Source organism: Platalea leucorodia (genome assembly GCF_965183815.1).
Source record: "Platalea leucorodia genome assembly, chromosome: 1".
Classification (NCBI taxonomy): domain Eukaryota; kingdom Metazoa; phylum Chordata; class Aves; order Pelecaniformes; family Threskiornithidae; genus Platalea; species Platalea leucorodia.
The window spans coordinates 53,827,491-53,845,296 of NC_138823.1; the positions used below are offsets into that span (position 1 = coordinate 53,827,491).

At 38.0% G+C, this 17,806-nt stretch overlaps 1 protein-coding gene across 1 annotated transcript; it reads left to right on the forward strand.

Moving 5' to 3' along the window:
• Window positions 1-2: 2 nt before the first annotated feature.
• Window positions 3-16,999, forward strand: NDC80 (NDC80 kinetochore complex component; the record flags this gene model as incomplete). The annotated part of the gene is made up of 17 exons (XM_082310675.1): window positions 3-80; window positions 1,395-1,505; window positions 1,972-2,058; window positions 2,821-2,944; window positions 3,071-3,243; window positions 5,644-5,746; window positions 6,594-6,683; window positions 8,660-8,753; window positions 9,917-10,023; window positions 10,882-11,026; window positions 11,306-11,511; window positions 12,707-12,859; window positions 13,137-13,226; window positions 14,044-14,136; window positions 15,620-15,750; window positions 16,406-16,508; window positions 16,877-16,999. The coding sequence occupies exons 2-17, from the start codon at window positions 1,405-1,407 to the stop codon at window positions 16,997-16,999; spliced, it is 1,923 nt and encodes a 640-aa protein (XP_082166801.1). The 5' UTR covers window positions 3-80; window positions 1,395-1,404.
• Window positions 17,000-17,806: the final 807 nt, after the last annotated feature.

Below are 17,806 nucleotides of genomic sequence, written 5' to 3' on the forward strand. Positions count from 1 at the left end.
ACGTGAGCGCTGCGGCGCGCACCGTGACGTAGTCGGCGGGCGGATTTGAAATTGAGAGGAAGGAGTCGGCGCCGCTAACGGTAACGTTGGGCTGTTGGGACGGCTCTCTCCGTGGCGCGGGCCTTCCCCGCCGAGGGGGGCGGCGGGCGGCAGCCGCCCCGGGGCTGGCGCCTGTGGGGCGGGTGGCAGGCGCTGCCCCTCCGGCCCCCGGGGCAACCGTTGGCCGCGCACCGGGGGAAAGCCGGGGCTGTAAGGGAGCCCAGCCGCCCAGCGGCGGTGGGGAGCGTCGGGCTGTTGGCGTGTAAGCGCCACTGGCTTCCCTGTTTGCCTTTGGTACGGTTTAAACGCGCTGTTAATGCAAGTGGATGTAGTTGTGCCCGGTTCTGCTGCGCTCTTACCTTTTTTTTCTGCTGGCTTGTTGACTCTAGCAAACTCTACTCTTAAACTAGGCATTTGGTATGCTTATGAAAACAACTTACTCTGTCTGCGGTGGACCCCTGGCAAAGCAGCAGAAGAATGTAGCTTCTTCCCCAGAGAAAATGAGGTCACGGATAAGCTGCCCTATGAAGTGGGCCTAAGCTATACTTCTGTCATGGTTTGGGAGAAGTGGAACTAGAAGTGTGATCGTGAAACACAATTTATATTGATAATGTGTTTTGGTAATTTTGTAATGAAGGTTTTTGGATTAGTTATAATTCAGGCATTTGAGCCCACCCCACAAATAAAATAGATCCTCTGTAGAGGGCAAAAATTGGCATTTTTTTTCTGAGTTAATTTTAGTTACCTGAAAATCCCACTTAATCCCTCTGTGGAGACAGTTCAATACTTCCAGCTTGATTTATATTTTGTGTGTGTTGTCTGAAGATAGCCATAATATTGTCTCAGAATAGGCTTTCCAGTTATTTTGCTATGGTACTGTGAGATCATTTGCAAAACCAATAAGCAGGCTCAGAATTAGTGGCTAAGGAATAGATGGATGGCTGAAGTGCTAGAAACAGTAGTATGTTAGTGTGGCCTTCCTCCTAGCTGATGGGACTGAAAAACTTCTGAAGCCATTTTGCTTTTGGAATCTGTAGGTTACAAATGACTAGATATAAATAAAGGCAAAATAGTAGGTTTGGAACAAGCGCTGGCACTTTCATCAATGAAATAGTTAATTTGAAAGACTGCGGCTGCTGCTATGTAGTTCTGGAGTCTGACATATACCCTTTTTTTTTCTTTTTTTTTTTTTTTTAAGAGAACCCAATATTTCTGTAAACTGTCTGTCACACTCGTTCATCTAAAGTACAATTCTACTTGGTTATTCTGACCCTTTAGAAAGTCATTATGGTGTTTAAAAAAGCAAATACTCATAGATCCTGGATTTTGCAATACTGACAGATTGTGATTTACAGTTTAGTCACAATGAGACGAAGCTCAACTACTGCCGGAAGCAGTGGTCGGCAATCTATGATGGCACTGAGAGTGCAGGACAACAACAAAATGGTTCTTCAAACACCTCAGATGTAAGTGTTGCTGATCATCTTGCTAAGAATAGGTATAAAAAACTAACTCCGAAGTGATTTACTGTAGTGTGTTTGAGTGTGTGAGTAGCAAGTGAAAAAAAAAAATGGGAGCAGTGAGAAGAAAACTGCCTGCAGCCAAGGATATTTGCACAAGTGCTCCAGTTCTGCAAAAACTTTCTTTTTAACCTATTTGTATACCTGTGACATATCTCAAATTGTAACACTTTTTCTTACATATTTCTTAGGAGGTGGCTGGGTGTATGTGTGTATAAAATGTATACTTACAAATCTTCTTGCAGAAGTAGTTTGATAATGGACAAATAATGCATTCAAATCAGTTGACTTTTCTAAGATGCTGTTATGCTGAAGATGCTTAGGCTTATATGCATGTATTTATAGTTTTCTTACATGAGGAAAAGATGAAATGGTAGAAATAGTCACCTGAATCCTTCTCCCTATCCTTCAGGAAGGACAGAAGTACGTTTGGGAAGCTGAGCGTGAGCAAACCTACACCTGGAAATTCAGAAAGAAAAGTCAGCTTTTTTGGGAAGAGGTATTGATAGCTTTAGATCTCTATACTGTAAGTTAAAACAATAACAGTCCCACATAATTTTGTAATTTTTCTCTCTTGACAGATTGTCGTTGTAGGGAATAATGGACCTGAGGCTAGCAGACCTTCAGGTCTGCCTTCCTTTACTCTTTGATCACTGAACAATAATGCTGTAGAGTAGGAATTGCTTTGAGAGCTGTTCTTCCTCTTGGGAATGATATGCACTGCAGACCTTAAGAGCCTCTCAATACATTTGCCTATTTAAGGAAGAACGGTATCTCCAGTACACTCTGCCTTAGTTTCTTCTTCTCCCAGATGCAAACCTTCCAAAATTCTATAATCTTTCACCTTAGTTCATGGCTTTCTGTGTTCTGATGTATTGCAGGTATCTTCTTTCATAGGACCCCACTGTTGCAGGGATCGATGCCTTTTAAATATTCATTAAATATTTTGGTCTTTATTTTCAATCACCTACATCATTTTGTTTCTTCATTGTTGGGGTATTTTTCTGCTCTATAAAACTTTATTTCTTTCAATAAACTGAAGAAAATATGCATCTAGGATGCATCTGTTGTATGTGTGCATCATGGCTTCCAGGTTGATGTTGTTTTTCCAGTCATCCTAGATAAAGAGAAGCCTTCAGGCATCCCTTTGCATAACAAATGCAAAAGAAACATAAAAATGGCAGTTGGAGTGACTTAAACATTAAGAGAGTTTTTCTTTATACGTATTGTCACAAGAACTGTATTTATCTTTTGTTCTTAGAACTAGTGGGGCTGGAGGTTCACGCAACAGTCAGTATGGTGTATTTGGTACAGAGAAGATCAAGGATCCCAGGCCACTGCATGACAAGGCATTCATCCAACAATGTATCAAGCAGCTTTGTGAGGTAACTTATTAACTTATTCTAAGCGTATGTTATTATGCATAAAAGGTACTAATAAAAATATTTTTTTTCATGGTTTCAACTTTAGATTTTGTTTAGTGACTAATATGCCATGTTTCTTTTTCTCAGTTTCTTGTTGAGAATGGTTATGCCCATAATGTTTCCATGAAATCACTGCAGTCTCCATCAGTTAAGGACTTTTTAAAAATCTTCACTTTTATCTATGGATTTCTCTGCCCTTCTTACGAACTGCCTGACTCAAAATTTGAAGAGGAAATTCCCAGAGTTTTTAAAGAGCTTGGGTAAGATCATTTTTGTTAGTCTGTTGTGCTAAATAGATATGATACAGCTAGAAATTTAAATGCTAAGAATTCTGCATGATAGCTGGGGAGAACAGATAGGCTTCTCTATTTAGATGAGACTCTGAAACTACAATGTTGTGATTATTTTGTTTCACTTTTGTTCTGCTCTAAGTTTACTCCCTGATTCTCAGACTCTACTATATATTTTTATATTTGAACTTGCAGAACTATAGGTTCTTGGAAGCTTGCTTTGTCACGTAAAATCTAATTATCTTTATTTGTATTAAACTTTGAAAGAGACACAAATTTTTTTGACAGACTCTCCTTGTTCATTCTGTTAAAATCCAAGAACTAAAAAACCATTTCAGAATGTTGGACCCAGTTCATTTAGTTAAAAATCATTTTTCCTTTAATTTCTCTCATTCTGCTTTCAAAGCAGGGGGTAGAAATAATCAAAATGACCGCTGAGGTGAAAAAAACCCATAAAGTAGCTGGGTGTTTTATTTCTAATCTTGCTCAGTAAGTGTTTGGAATCATTAATGCACCAATACTTTCCAAGAAAGAAAATCCTCTGCCTGTTGATAATGGTGATTTTCAGTCTCATTAAAAAATTAGTGAAGTGTATTTTACTTCTGTGGATCTGAGCCCATGATAATGTCAAAGCGCCAGGGCTCCTTAGATGTAGCTATTAAGTCTGTTCTGTTCACTTCTCAATATTTTAATAAAATTTTGTTTTAATCAATAACATTTGAAACTGCTGACCTAGCTGAAATGTTGAAAAGGGAATTGCTCTCGAGAGGCTTTACTCTGTGGCACCAAGAGTGTAATCCTGGATAAAAGACTTATTTTGAGAACTCACTTTAAGTTGTCTTTTGAGAGTTAGAAAATGGACCTAAATAATTCATTTTTAAAAATTCTCAGGCTGAATGGCTCATGACTGCTTACTTAGAACTGTCAGTTTGTCACAGCTTTTTGTCCTCTGTTCTTAAAATAACTTTGGGCAGCTGTCAGTCTAAAGATGGAATAAAATCTGCACTTATTTATTCTTTGATTTGTAGAAGATTTTGAGACGGTGTCTGTAATCAGCAGTATAGCCTTTGTGTGTTCCATATTTATAGGCAATATTAATACTTTGATAGGCAGCTGTTCCAAAATTCTTTTCTGTAATTGCATGACATTAAGCTGATTGTCAGCTGCTTTTCTGTTTTCAAAGTGCGTTTGACCCAAGAAGCAAGAATCTTGCCCTCGAAGAACAGGCCTCCTGTGTATCAGTTTGTTTTAATATGTTAAGAAATCCTTCAGGCTTGCACATCCCATTTGGAAGTCTAAACATCATCCAGTGGACTATTACTCTGTCCTTTGCATTTGTTGCCTTTCCTTTGAGGTCTTTGTCGCATCATGAATCACCTTATGCTCACAGGGCACCTACTCCTTTTTCCTTAGTACTTCAGTGCCCATCTCTCCTCCCATAGTAGCTTCAGAAGAAGAAAGACAGATCTGGCTGCTACCAAGACCAAGTTAACATACTAAGCTGTATAGGAAGGGGCTAAGGAGTGTATGAAGGACTAGTTGATGCTTTTTTGTATGAGGCCTTAATTGTTTCTAAGATTTGGATACGCAAAAAAAAAGTCCATTTCTTCAAAAGCTAGCTGGTCGAGGGAGATGATTGTCCCACTCTACACTGCCCTGGTGCAGCCCCACCTTAAGTACTGTGTGCAGTTTTGGGCACGTCAGTATAAGAAGGACATCCAGCTATTAGAGGGCATCCAAGAGGAGGGCGACCAAGATGACGAAAGGTCTCAAGGGTAAGATGTACAAGGAGCAGATGAGGTCACTTGGTTTGTTCAGCTTGGAGAAGAGAAGGCTGAGGGGTGACCTCATTGCAGTCTACAACTTCCTCAAGGGGGGCAGCGGAGGGGGAGGTGCTGATCTCCTCTCTCTGGTGACCTGCGACAGGACACAAAGAAATGGAATGAAGCTGCATCAGGGGAAGTTCAGATTGGACATTAGGAAAAGGTTCTTCACTGAGAGGGTGGTTGGTCAGGCTTCCCAGGGAAGTGGTCATGTCACCAAGCCTATCAGAGTTCAAGGCGTGTCTGGACGATGCTTTTAGTCATATGATTTAGTTTTAGGTAGCCCTGTGAGGACCAGGGAGTTGGACTCGATGATCCTTATGGGTACCTTCCAACTCAAGACAGTCTATGAATCACAAAATGAGAAATCCGTGATAATTGAATAAAATAGTGCTGTAAGAACTCAGCTTATCTCCCTTTGTACAGTATAAAGTACAACTGAGTTTGTTCTTCCTTCTGTGCCTTGATCTACATGTAAAAATGTGCTGTTCTGTTTTCATCACTGTTTGCCACAACTATTAAAAATATTTTTTCTTTTGCCTTGTAGGTACCCCTTTCCTTTGTCAAAAAGCTCCATGTACACAGTAGGAGCACCACACACGTGGCCTCAGATCGTGACAGCTTTGGTTTGGTTAATTGATTGTGTCAAGGTAGGATTTGTCGTCTTTAAGCCCAATATTTCTACTTTTCAGGCTGGAATGTTAGTTTCAATACAGGTCTCTTAAATGCTTTATAAACATCTCTTTGTTTGACATTTATGTAAAGAAAAATGTAGGTGTTCTTACCTGCTATCTGGGAGCTAGCCCTTAGCCTTACTTTTAGTAACTTTTAAACTGAGTTTTTATGTTATATTATGATGATTTTTTTTTTACTGTGTGCACTGGACAAATTTGTGTATAAGAAGGGAGGAAAAATCTATGACATGCATACATAAAAATGTGAAAAGTTAGCGGGTATAATCATGTATGTTCCGTGCAGGTCTTCTTGTGACATCTGCCATCTTCTCCTAAATTTGAAGTCTAAGGATAGAATTTTCAATAGCAATTATTCAAGTGTCCTGTGATTGTTGTAGAGAGTGGGATGTCTTGTGTTTGGGTGGGGTTTGTTTGTTTGTTTGTTTTTTTAATAATGGCAACTATGTTGCTGCCAGCTCAGGTCTGAGCAAAATTTGGAATCTGTGACAGAAGTTCACCGCTGCTGAATTGGGCACATGTGAAAAACCCATCCTTTACACTGAAAAGACGCATTTGGCTTAGCAAGGCAATTTGGCATGGTTGAATGTCTAGTCAATGCCGCTTCATCTGTGTTTTTAGGCAACTAAAAACAGGCTCGTTACCCTGATGTGATTGGTCACATTCTGAAGCAGCACCATTACACCCTGCTTGATGAAATCCTAATACAATGTTACTCTGCTTCTTATCGTGAACATGAAACTAATATGAAAAACTAATGGGGATCTTCACACTTCCTCTTTGTATGAACACCTCTGTCTTTCAGTTGTATGCTGCCATGAGGGAAAATGCACCGTCGTTTGATGATGGACAAAGCTGGGGAGGAGAGACGGATGATGGAATTGTACATAATAAGGTACCATAAAAAGTAAATGATTATCAGAATTGTTCAACTGAATTTTGCCATATGCAAATTTAAATATATGACACAACAATTTTAACTGTGTTTATATATTCTGTTCAGTTTTATATTCACAGGGTTCTCCAGGAAATATAGTAGCATTATGTAAAAAGCCTAATCAATTAGTTTCCTGAGCAGGCATCATGGCCAGTCTGTTAGTGAAGACTGGATATTAAATTGAAATACCTTATTCTCTGAGTTGCTACTGTTTCTGTTCTCCTTTGCGGATAAAGGGAGTCATTATGCTGTTTGTTTATTGTGTTAGTAGGTTCTCAGGTATATTTCTCTTTAGCACTTGAGTCTTCTAAGGTTAACAGCAGTACAGTGTAAAGGCAGTGACTTAATTATAAATGTGGTGGCTCCTCCTGGTATCTATGCAGTTTACCATTTAAAAATTGGTTGTAATGTTTAATTTCCTAGCCACAGAATAGGGTGGCAATGTAATTCAGGCACTTAAAAATCCAGCAGCTTGATTTCTTTCTAATTTATCATAGATTATTAGTACTATTCAGATTTAACTCAGTGTTAACTCACAGCAGACGTTTGGAAGGGGTTGTATGATGTGCCAGAACATTTAATTAAAAAACTGCAAAAATCAAATTAAATCAGAATTTCAGATTAAGGTTAAAAACCTGACAGTTGACAAGTAAAAATGCTTTTAAACTAAATGTGTGCTTATGTACTGATACATGTGCATGTATCTTGAAACAAAATTTACAATACTGGTGTAATTGCTTCTGAAAGATCTGTAATTTAAAGTCTCCAGTAAATTCTTTTTGGGTAACCTCTCTTTAATTCTACATCAGTTCTCTGACATCTGCACATCTGAAGTACAGTGGTCATATTTACTGAAGGGGTCTGCTAAGCAGACCTACAGTTTCCACAAACTAGCCTGAGAGGATCATATTACGCTATAGGCTTGGGGAAGAGTGGCTGGAAAGCTGCCTGGTGGAAAAGGACCTGGGGGTGTTGGTCAATAGCCAGCTGAACATGAGGCAGCAGTGTGCCCAGGTGGCCAAGAAGGCAAATAGCATCCTGGCTTGTATCAGAAATAGCGTGGCCAGCAGGACCAGGGAAGCGATCATCCCCCGTATTCGGCACTGGTGAGGCCGCACCTCTAATACTGTGTTCAGTTTTGGGCCCCTCACTCCAAGAAGGACATCGAGGTGCTGGAACGCATCCAAAGAAGGGCAACGAAGTTGGTGAAGGGTCTGGAGCACAAGTCTTATGAGGAGTGGCTGAGGGAGCTGGGGTTGTTTAGTTTGGAGAAGAGGAGGCTGAGGGGAGACCTTATGGCTCTCTACAGCTACCTGAAAGGAGGCTGTAGTGAGGTGGGGGTTGGTCTCTTCTCCCAAGTAACAAGTGATAGGAGAAGAGGAAATGGCCTCAAGTTGCACCAGGGGAAGTTTAGGTTGGATATTAGGAACAATTTCTTCACCGAAAGGGTTGTTAAGGACTGGAACAGGCTGCCCAAGGAAGTGGTGGAGTCGCTATCCCTGGAGGTATTTAAAAGACATTTAGATGTGGTGCTTAGGGCCATGGTTTAGTGGTGGACTTGGCAGTGCTAGGTTAATGATTGGACTTGATGATCTTAGGTCTTTTCCAACCTAAACAATTCTATACACTTCAGGACAATAAATTCTTAAATACTGTATCTACTATCCTTGTTAGGTATCCCAGAAAAATGTATCAAGTATTTCCAGACCTTTCTTAATGTGAATTCTAGATGCTTCCTTCTGTCTGGATATAATCTGTTGACATTCTATGTTTAAAGGGACGAAAAAAAGTTGATTTTTACAGAAGTGCAGTCAAACCTGTGAAAGATATTTTTGGTATTTGTTTAATTCCATTGGTTGAGTAGATTTAGACTATCTAGATATTTTTACAGCCCTTCGAATTGTTGAAATGAAAACTTTTTAAATTGTGTTCAGCTTTTCATGGACTACGCTGTGAAATGCTATGAGCTTTTCATGAAAGGGAGAGATACTTTTGAAGAATTGGATGCAGAAGTACAGTCAAAATTAAGTAAGTTTTCTTGTATTAATGAAGTATTTAATTGTGTTACTGGTTTCTTTTCTCCTAGCATCAGTTTTGCTCAGTTTACAAGTGAAAGTGATCTGAGGAAAGGAAACCTGAAATTCCCAAGTACCTCAGTTACTTTGACTTAATTCTCTTCTTTTTATGCATTGTTACTATTACAGACAGATGGGTCATGCTCTGCTGTCAGCTGTACCTGTGTAACCCTATTGTTTTCAATATCTTTGTGACAGAAAAGCAGTATACAGTTTTTCAGATGCACATTCCATCTATGCAGATGATTCTTGTTTCTGTCTGACAAAGTTAATAGTTAAAAAAAGAAAAATATTACCAGAAGGATGCACATCTGATGAGTAATAAAGTTCGGCTTCTAAAAGCTCTGAAAACAGTCTGCAAGAGTTCCAAACTATGTTGTGAAGGTTCCCATATATGATTCAGCATGCACCTGTGTTTGTCTTCAGCTTCAATTTTTTGGTTTTGACTCATTCATTTCATCACCTACAGAAATACAAACAGAATAAGAGAACAAGGAGGAAAAATAGCTCTCACTTTTTGTGACCTCCTATGAAAAGCCAGACTTCAGGACGCTTCTGTTGCAAGCTGGAGCCATCAGCTGGAGAGGAAACAGAAGCTACCAGACTGTTACTAGATATTAGTAGGAAAAAGTAATCATGCCATTGTTTGGCAAAGACTGAGGGAAGTGAGGGAAAAATGTCTCGAGAGGCAAGGAAGTACATGGATGAGAAAAGAGTATACAAATCAGACTACCTTGTGAAGCTGGAACAGATGAAACTTCTCTAACAACCACAATCCTATAGTGTGGGCTGTATCAGAGTTTGGAAATTGACCTCACAGGAGTGATTTTGAGCTCTTTTATGACATGAGGACTGAAAAACTAATTTCTTTTCTTGTTTGTTTTGGGTTTTTTGCCTATTTGCTTTGTAATGAAAGGGGTTTTGGATGGGTTTGTTGGTTGGTTTTTGGGTGGGTTTTTTAATTTAGTTTTAGTTCCGATAATGGGTATTTACTATGCTGAAGCTAAAGCACAGATATTCAGATTAGGTGATGATATTCAGTGAGATTAATTTGTAAACCCCCGCCTCCTTCCTTCTCTCTTCCCCCCCCCCCCCCCCCCCCCCCCCCCCCCCAAGAGGATTTATTTCATATAGATGAATTCCAGATAGAAGGTTTGGCAGCTGACAACAAAAGACTTCATGAAGAGATTGCAAGACTAGAAAAAGAAAAGGAAAACGAGCCGGTTAGTAAATTGTGTCCATGCTTGTTTATATGGTGGAGTTAAATTTTCTGTTATTGACCACTATTATCATTATTAAATGAAGATGGTGATGATACATTACAACAAATAGAACATTATTTTCAGTGCTCCATGAGTTTTTAGTTAGGCCAGGTTATCACAGACCCTATACCATTATCGTACAAGGCATTTATTGTGAAGTCTTCAGTCACTATTTGTTTGATATTGTGCAGATATTTTCAGGTATAGAGATCTTGCATTGGCTGAAATATTAATAAAATACTCAAACCACTTTTTTTTTTCTGAACTTCAACATTATAATTTCCAAAAGTGTTGGTATGAGAACTTCTTAGGGGATGAGAGCATGGGATTCAGTGGTAACAATATATTTTAGGGAAAATATTTTGTTTGAAAAGATAGATTCTGCTTTTAATACATCATGAGTTTAAAAATGGTTTACTGGCTGTGCAGCTGGCAAATTGATACTCCTGCCTACTATGCAGAATGTGCTGCTTGTATTCCCAGCTTTCCTTGCCTTTAGTTTTATCTGCCTTTTGTGTATTATTATACTTAAATTGTGAATTACCTGTAGTAAGAACTTTCTTAATGCAATGCCTAATGCAAGTCAAAGACTAAATGCTGAAATGCAAGAATTAAGATGTAAACCATCTTGTCAGCCTTTTTTGTTATTATTTTACAGATGCTTAACTTGATTCAGCTATCACAGAGATAAAAATGTATTAAAGTTCATTAATTTTATATTTATACTATTAAAGTTGACTAATTATTGTCTTGTCTGGAAAGTAAGATCATTATTTTAGATTACTATAATAGTGGTTGTTCTTTCCATCCATTTACTAGGATCGTAGAGTATCACTACGAAACCTGAAGTCATCTCTTCAAGCAGATATCCAGAAATACCAGGCTTATTTGGCTAATCTGGAATCTCATATAGCCATCCTTGATCAAAAACTGGAAGGTGTTAATGAGGAAGTTGAGACAGTGGGTAAGAAGGCCTTGGTCACAAACGGGATATTGAAGCTAGAAATAGGTTTAAAATAATGGTAATTCTCAGCTTGAGAGTGAGATACGTAGTGTATGATGATGCTACAAATAACTTCCCAAAATGGATTGCTAATAAAGAGATTTCTTTGGCTGATAACCTGTTTGTACACTAGAGTAATGAAATACAGGTATTATTTACTCATAAAACTACACAGAGATTAGGTTTCACGATATAGGCTGGTATTTTTACATCCATTTCACAAATGTTTTGTGAACTTAGAAATGGAGGTAGAAGCAATGAAGCAGGAGAATGCCCGGCTCCAGCACATCTTTGATAACCAAAAGTACTCAGTTGCGGACATCGAGAGAATAAATCATGAGAGAAATGAGTTGCAGCAAACCATTAACAAGCTGACTAAGGAAGTGGAAGCAGAAGAACATCAGTTGTGGAATGAAGAGCTAAAATATGCTAGGAATAAAGAGGCGGTATGTGAAAACCCTACTACATTGAGAAGTGGCTATCATTTTCATCATGCAAGCTTAAACTTAGGACTTGGACTATCACTAACTTCTTTCCTAAATAATCTAACAGCAGCATAGATATGTCTTAACAGGCTAAAGTGACAAGAATGGCTTCTGTTTATAATCTCTCTGAAAAATGTTTCTTTTTTGCCCCTTTTCTGTTTTAAGCAAATGGAAATGTATTCTTTTCATTTTTCTCTGCATCATAAGGGACATAGCTAGAATATGCACCACTGTCATAGCATCAAGAGCTTTGATAACATTAGCTTGAAATTGCTTTGTTAACACAAGCAATTTGAGGCTAATGTTAAGATTTCATAGCAAGGAAGTAATGCAAAACTAGTGCTTTGAATCAATATCTCTGCATGCATTTAGGACTAGATTGGTCCCTTATATGGAAGTTCTAACAGATTTTAATGGCCAAATTCAATTCCCTCAAACAGAATGAAAAGATGTGGTCCTGTAAGTGGTGAGATTTAAAAGCTGCTGCTTTGCCAGATGGAGAACTAAAAAAAACCAGTTTCAAATATGTTCTGCATGTGGCAGGGTTACGCTTTATCAAGTATTAACTTAAATTCCTCATACTGTCCAAGTATGAAGCACATAAAACTGGAAAATATAATTATGTTGTTCGGTGTTTGCATGTAAATGGCACTCATTAATCAGAACATAGAGCATTTAATAAGCTTTGTCTAGAGGTATGCTCAAGTTAAAGTTTGTTATTAGGATGTGTGGCTATGTGGCATTTCCTGTGAAAACCAGTAAGAAAAGGCATATCAACATGATGACTGACTTAGTTATTTGTATTATTCCCAAGCATGTTTTTCCTTCCCTATCAACTAATCCTCAAGAAGTTGAGGCAGGAAAAAATATGGCAGATGAGCAGGGAAAATCACAGGTGGAACCATTCTGTCTCACCCATACACACTGAGAAACCTCGCAGAGCAAACTCTGAAAAAAATCATAAAACAGCACTTAATCCAAACAACGCAAACTGCTGGACTGTCAATACATACAGCTCTTGCATACTGTGTCGTGACATGGAATCATGTTTGTACAGAGCAACTCAGAAACCTGTTTGAAGTACTATATGAATACTTTTTGCAAAGTTTTCACTTTTATTTCTTCTACGATTTATGCCCTTTTCTCCTCTGAACAGATTGAAATGCAACTGGCAGAGTATCATAAACTGGCTCGAAAGCTGAAATTAATTCCAGTAAGTGCTGAGAATTCCAAAGGCCATGACTTTGAGATTCAGTTTAATCCTGAGGCAGGACCAAATTGCCTAGCCAAATACAGAACTCAGATCAAGGTAAGCAGAGTCAACACTGATTATTTCTGTTACCACTCACAAAAAAATGCATTTCTTTGGAAATGGTGGAAAGGTCTCTCTTAACCTCTCCATGAAACTTCATCGAGAAGCTTGTGTGATGCATTGCCATAACTATGTTACAGTATAGGAAGAAAATTTGGTATTGGAGTGTACAGCAGCCTAAATATAAACAGGAGAGGGAAAAGATGTACTGGGGTACATCTTGGTTCAAACTAACAAATTATATTAGCCAGATCTTCTTGTATGTGTATTACAGGCTCCCCTTATGGCAATCATAGACCAGACTGAGGAAGAAATTAGGAAAGCTACTCAACAGAAGATGACTTTGGAAGATGCTTTGGAACAGGTGTGTTGGTTAATGAAGATTAGGACTAAGATACTATAATGTTATCTGCTGGTCTCATTTGGTCTTTTGCATGGTGAAGTGTGGTGGGTTCTTTTTCATTTGGGTGTAGGTTTTTTGTTTGGGTTGGTTTTGTTGGGGTTTTTTGTTGGGTTTTTTTGGGGGGGCAAGGAGGAAAGCTGAGAGAAGATTGCTTTTGTGAGAATTAGGGTCTCCTGTTAGTTGAAATAATGTGTATACCCTGCATTGAAGATTATGCAGCTTACATATATTTGACCATAAACATTGGAAAGATTTGTTTTTAGTAACTTGCCCATTCCAGTCTGTTGTGTGGCTTACCATCACTGACAAGTTGTCACAAGGAAGATTTTTAGCAATATTGGGTTCAGGATGGATTGGAAGAAGGAGAATTTTATTTCCCCATTCTTCTTCCCTTACCTCAGTTTTTATTGCTGAGCGTGACAGTATATCGTATGGAATATCCTTTTGGCTGGTTTTGGTCAGTTGTCCTGCCTATGTGCCTTCCCAGCCTCTTGCCCACCTCTACCCTACTCACTGAGGGGCTGTGGGAGGGAGAGAAAGCCTTGATGCTGTGCAAGCGCTATTCAGCATTAGCCAAAACACTGGTGTGTTACCAACACTGTTTTAGCCACTTATCCAAAACAAAGCACCATACAGGCTGCTATGAAGAAAGTTAATGCCATCCCAGCCTGGCCCAGTTTAAATATTTCTGGGCTACCATGTGTTGTTTGTGATGGTATGGATTTATATGTTGGAATTCTTTTTGAATTATATTTTCTTCATTGTGTTTTCATTCTAGGTGAATGTAATGGTAGTGGACAAGAAAAGCAGTGTGAAAATGTTGAAAGAAGAAGCTGAAAAGCTGGATGATCTTTACCATCAGAAGCTTAAGGTATAACTTGTTATAGGTTGATATCAATTTATCCTTAATCTTTGCATTTATACATAAGTTTTTGGTTTGTATTTTTGTTTGTTTGGACCTCTGCCCTTGCATCCTTCCATTCCTCTTGCAGGATTCTCTCATTCTTTTCAGCAATATTTGAGCACTACCGTAAGTGAGTAAGTGTTCACTTTCTCATAAGAGAATCTGGCATCATACTTTGGCAGATCCTGTAAATCATAAGCTACTACATCCAGTAACAAAAGCAGTGGCAATCATCTCCTGACCTCAGGAGGTCTCAAAGCATGTGCTTGAAGGAGATTTGAGAGTTAACAGAATCTGCCTTATCTGTTCAGTTTGTATATAATACACACACTTGCAGTTTTTAGTAAACATGTTTAATCACTTTATTAAAAACTAAGGAAAACAGTGTTTGACTAAAAACACATTAGATGTTCTAATGATATAAAATTGTTGCTTGCTTTGTTTTTCTTCACCAGTGGGGGAGTGGTCCCTATGCTTTTCCTCACTTCTAGTTTAGCAACAAAACATAGCCCTCTCAGTTAACAACTAAGTGGCTGCTTCAGTACCTCCCAGCTTCTCTAACAGCATGGCTGTGGCACCCAGGAGAAATGCTTTTTGAACTAAGCTCGTGTTTAACATATCTGCTCTTTCAGATCCAAACTTCTGTGCTATAACCACTAAACAGGGTTATTTCACTGCTAATACCTGCTTAGGTGGGTGAAGGCAATTAATTTAGTTTATTGCTTTCAAAACCACCTGAAATTTAGCTTTCGATCTATGCTGTTGCATATACTTTTCTCTTAAGGTGAACTCATAAAATACTCAGTTGCAACTGGATGGTTATAATAAGACATAGTCATGTAATTCCTCATGTAATTTTTAAAATGCTATCCATAAGACTTGAGCATTAAAGTTATTTTTGAAGGATGATGTTTCAGTAATTTACCAGAATTGCATGTTTAGTTGATGGCGAAATTTAGTTTGGTTTTGTGCATGTTAAGTACAGTGTCAACAGTGTCATTCTCCTTGGAGAGATGATTACTTACATTTTGTACTCATCTTTCAAACAGAAAAGGGAAAACCGATTTCCTTACTCAAATGTGATTTTATTTTTTTAACCTAGAAACAGTTGTTCATGATATTCCATTTCTAAACTGTTTAAAGTATGGAAATAACACTTTTTGAGATGAACTTTGAAGGGAAAATAGCTGGAACACAGACCTTGAAATATGGTTAGAGAAATAACGGGAAGGTTAGGTTGGTTTTGGGTGGAAGACGATACAGAAAATACCTGAAACTTTAGGTTTAGGGGGATGTCCTTGGGTTTTTTTAATTCTGACTTTGGAGTTACTTGTGTGAATTCTGAATTCAAGTATCAGGATGTAATCAGGTAATAAAAAGGAGGAAAAAAAAATCCTAGTTATTCCTGAGTTATGCAATTTATTTTTTTCCTCTTTTCTTATGTTTATAGGAGGCAGAAGAGGAAGAGCAAAAATGTGCAAATGAACTGGAATTGTTAGAGAAGCATAAACAATTACTGGAGAGTGGTGTCAATGAAGGTCTCAGTGAAGCCACAAATGAATTGCATGATCTTCAACGACAGTAAGGCCCATAACTTCAAGTTGTTTGTGTAGTTTATTTTGGTTTTTATGTGTTTTAAGGATAAAGACATTTTCTTGAATCCTAATGTAAAATTCTTTGGTGACCGGGTATCCTCAGTATATTAATTTCACAAATTCACAATTGAAAGGTGTTTCTCCTCGACACTTAATATTTTGCTAGAATATTTGTCTGCTGTATCAGAACTGTTTACCATGCATTTTTTTATATATATGGTTGTAGTAAGGAAATTGGTGTGTTTCCAAACTTGTGACAACCACATTTTACAGCTTAAAGTCTGGAAAGACTGTTCTGTCTCCTGTTCTGTCTCCTGTTCTGTCTCCTGTTCTGTCTCCTGTTCTGTCTCCTGTTCTGTCTCCTGTTCTGTCTCCTGTTCTGTCTCCTGTTCTGTCTCCTGTTCTGTCTCCTGTTCTGTCTCCTGTTCTGTCTCCAAGGTACTTTGTTTCGTACCGGTTAGCACAATAGGGTCCTTTTTCTTCTGAGTATTAATATACAAATCTAACTTGGTTCAAGTTAATAATAACAGAAAAAACTATGGCTAAACATGACAATATATCAGCCTTGGTAAAGTGATTGTTTTAGGTGTCAGGAACTTTATAATTACAGATGTGACTGTCTGAGTGTCTTTACTTTTTAGATATCAAGTTGTTATGCAAACAACAACAGAAGAGAGCAGGAAAGCTGGTGATAACTTGAATCGTCTTTTAGAAGTGATTGCTACTCATGTAGTATCTATAGAGGTAAGCTAAAATTTGATATTAAGAATTAAATCTTTCTAGAGACATTTGCAACTGCAGTTAAACACATGGAAATTAGAACTTACTCTTTTCCATAAAGTATCAGTTATTTAGAGCTGCTGTGCCGAGTCTGTGGATTCTAGTTAAACAAATTTGTTGACAGAACTTTTGGTATAAATAATCAGAATTGACCATTAAATTTTAGCAGTAACATCCTGTCAGGTTTAATCTGGTTCTGGTAGGCGTCTTTCAGAGCAGTGTTTAACTGAAATCACTTAACCTGTGCAATGACTGCTTAAATGCTTTAGCAGAACCAGTACAATAGAGACCATGATAGTTCTAATAATAAACTTTCTGTAACCCTTTTCTAGAAATATCTTGATGAACAGAATGCAAAAATTGACAGAGACTATGAAGAATTCATGCCTGAAGATCTATTGTCATTCTTGACAGGAATTCTCGACAGTTATAAAAAGAAGGCTGAAAGCCTGTAATTATCAAAAAGGTGAAGATGAAAATTACATGTTTCTGAAGCTCTGGTATGGCGCCTTCTAAAAGGATGGGTACTTCCTGAGTTTAGCAGTGAAACTGGTTTTAAGTGCAAGGAAACGTTCATGAACTTCTTTTGTTTTATTGACACTAATACATTAAAGAATTAAACAATATATTTGCATTTTCTTAAAAAAGGCTTTGCTTACACTTCCTCCTTGCAATATATTATACATGATTACAAACATCTGTGACAAGACAACTGTGGAACAACTTAATTTCATTTTTTTCTTTATAATCAAATCATTTGTGCTCTTCTAGGAACATCAGTAAGACAAGAGTACAGCTAACCTGTTAAAATAACAAGCCAGAGTGGACTTAAAGATGGAATCGCAAGTGACAGCACAAATGCAGAGGGTACTGACAGCTTGAAATACTGCTACTTAAAAATAACTAGTAGTTTTTGTAAACTTGTAAGATTGCTAACAGGAAAAAAGAGTTACACTTTCCTTTCTGGAGTATAGTTTGTGCATTTCATAATATACGTACATATTTACCACACATGCATGACAGTGCACATCCTTCCCTAAGCCTTTCCTTTAGTAGCAAGATCAAATGTAAATGTCTTTCAGTCTCCTGTTTGTTCAGTTATCTGTGAAACTGCCCAGACACCCCTCTTACATGAGTAAGATTTTATTTTTTAACAAAAACCTCTTTGAAAAGATCAGTAGTAGTTATACAGTAGTCTTGTAAATAGTCTAGAGAAAGAAAGATAGTTTGAAAACAAAGTTCTGTCTCTAACTGCTCATAGT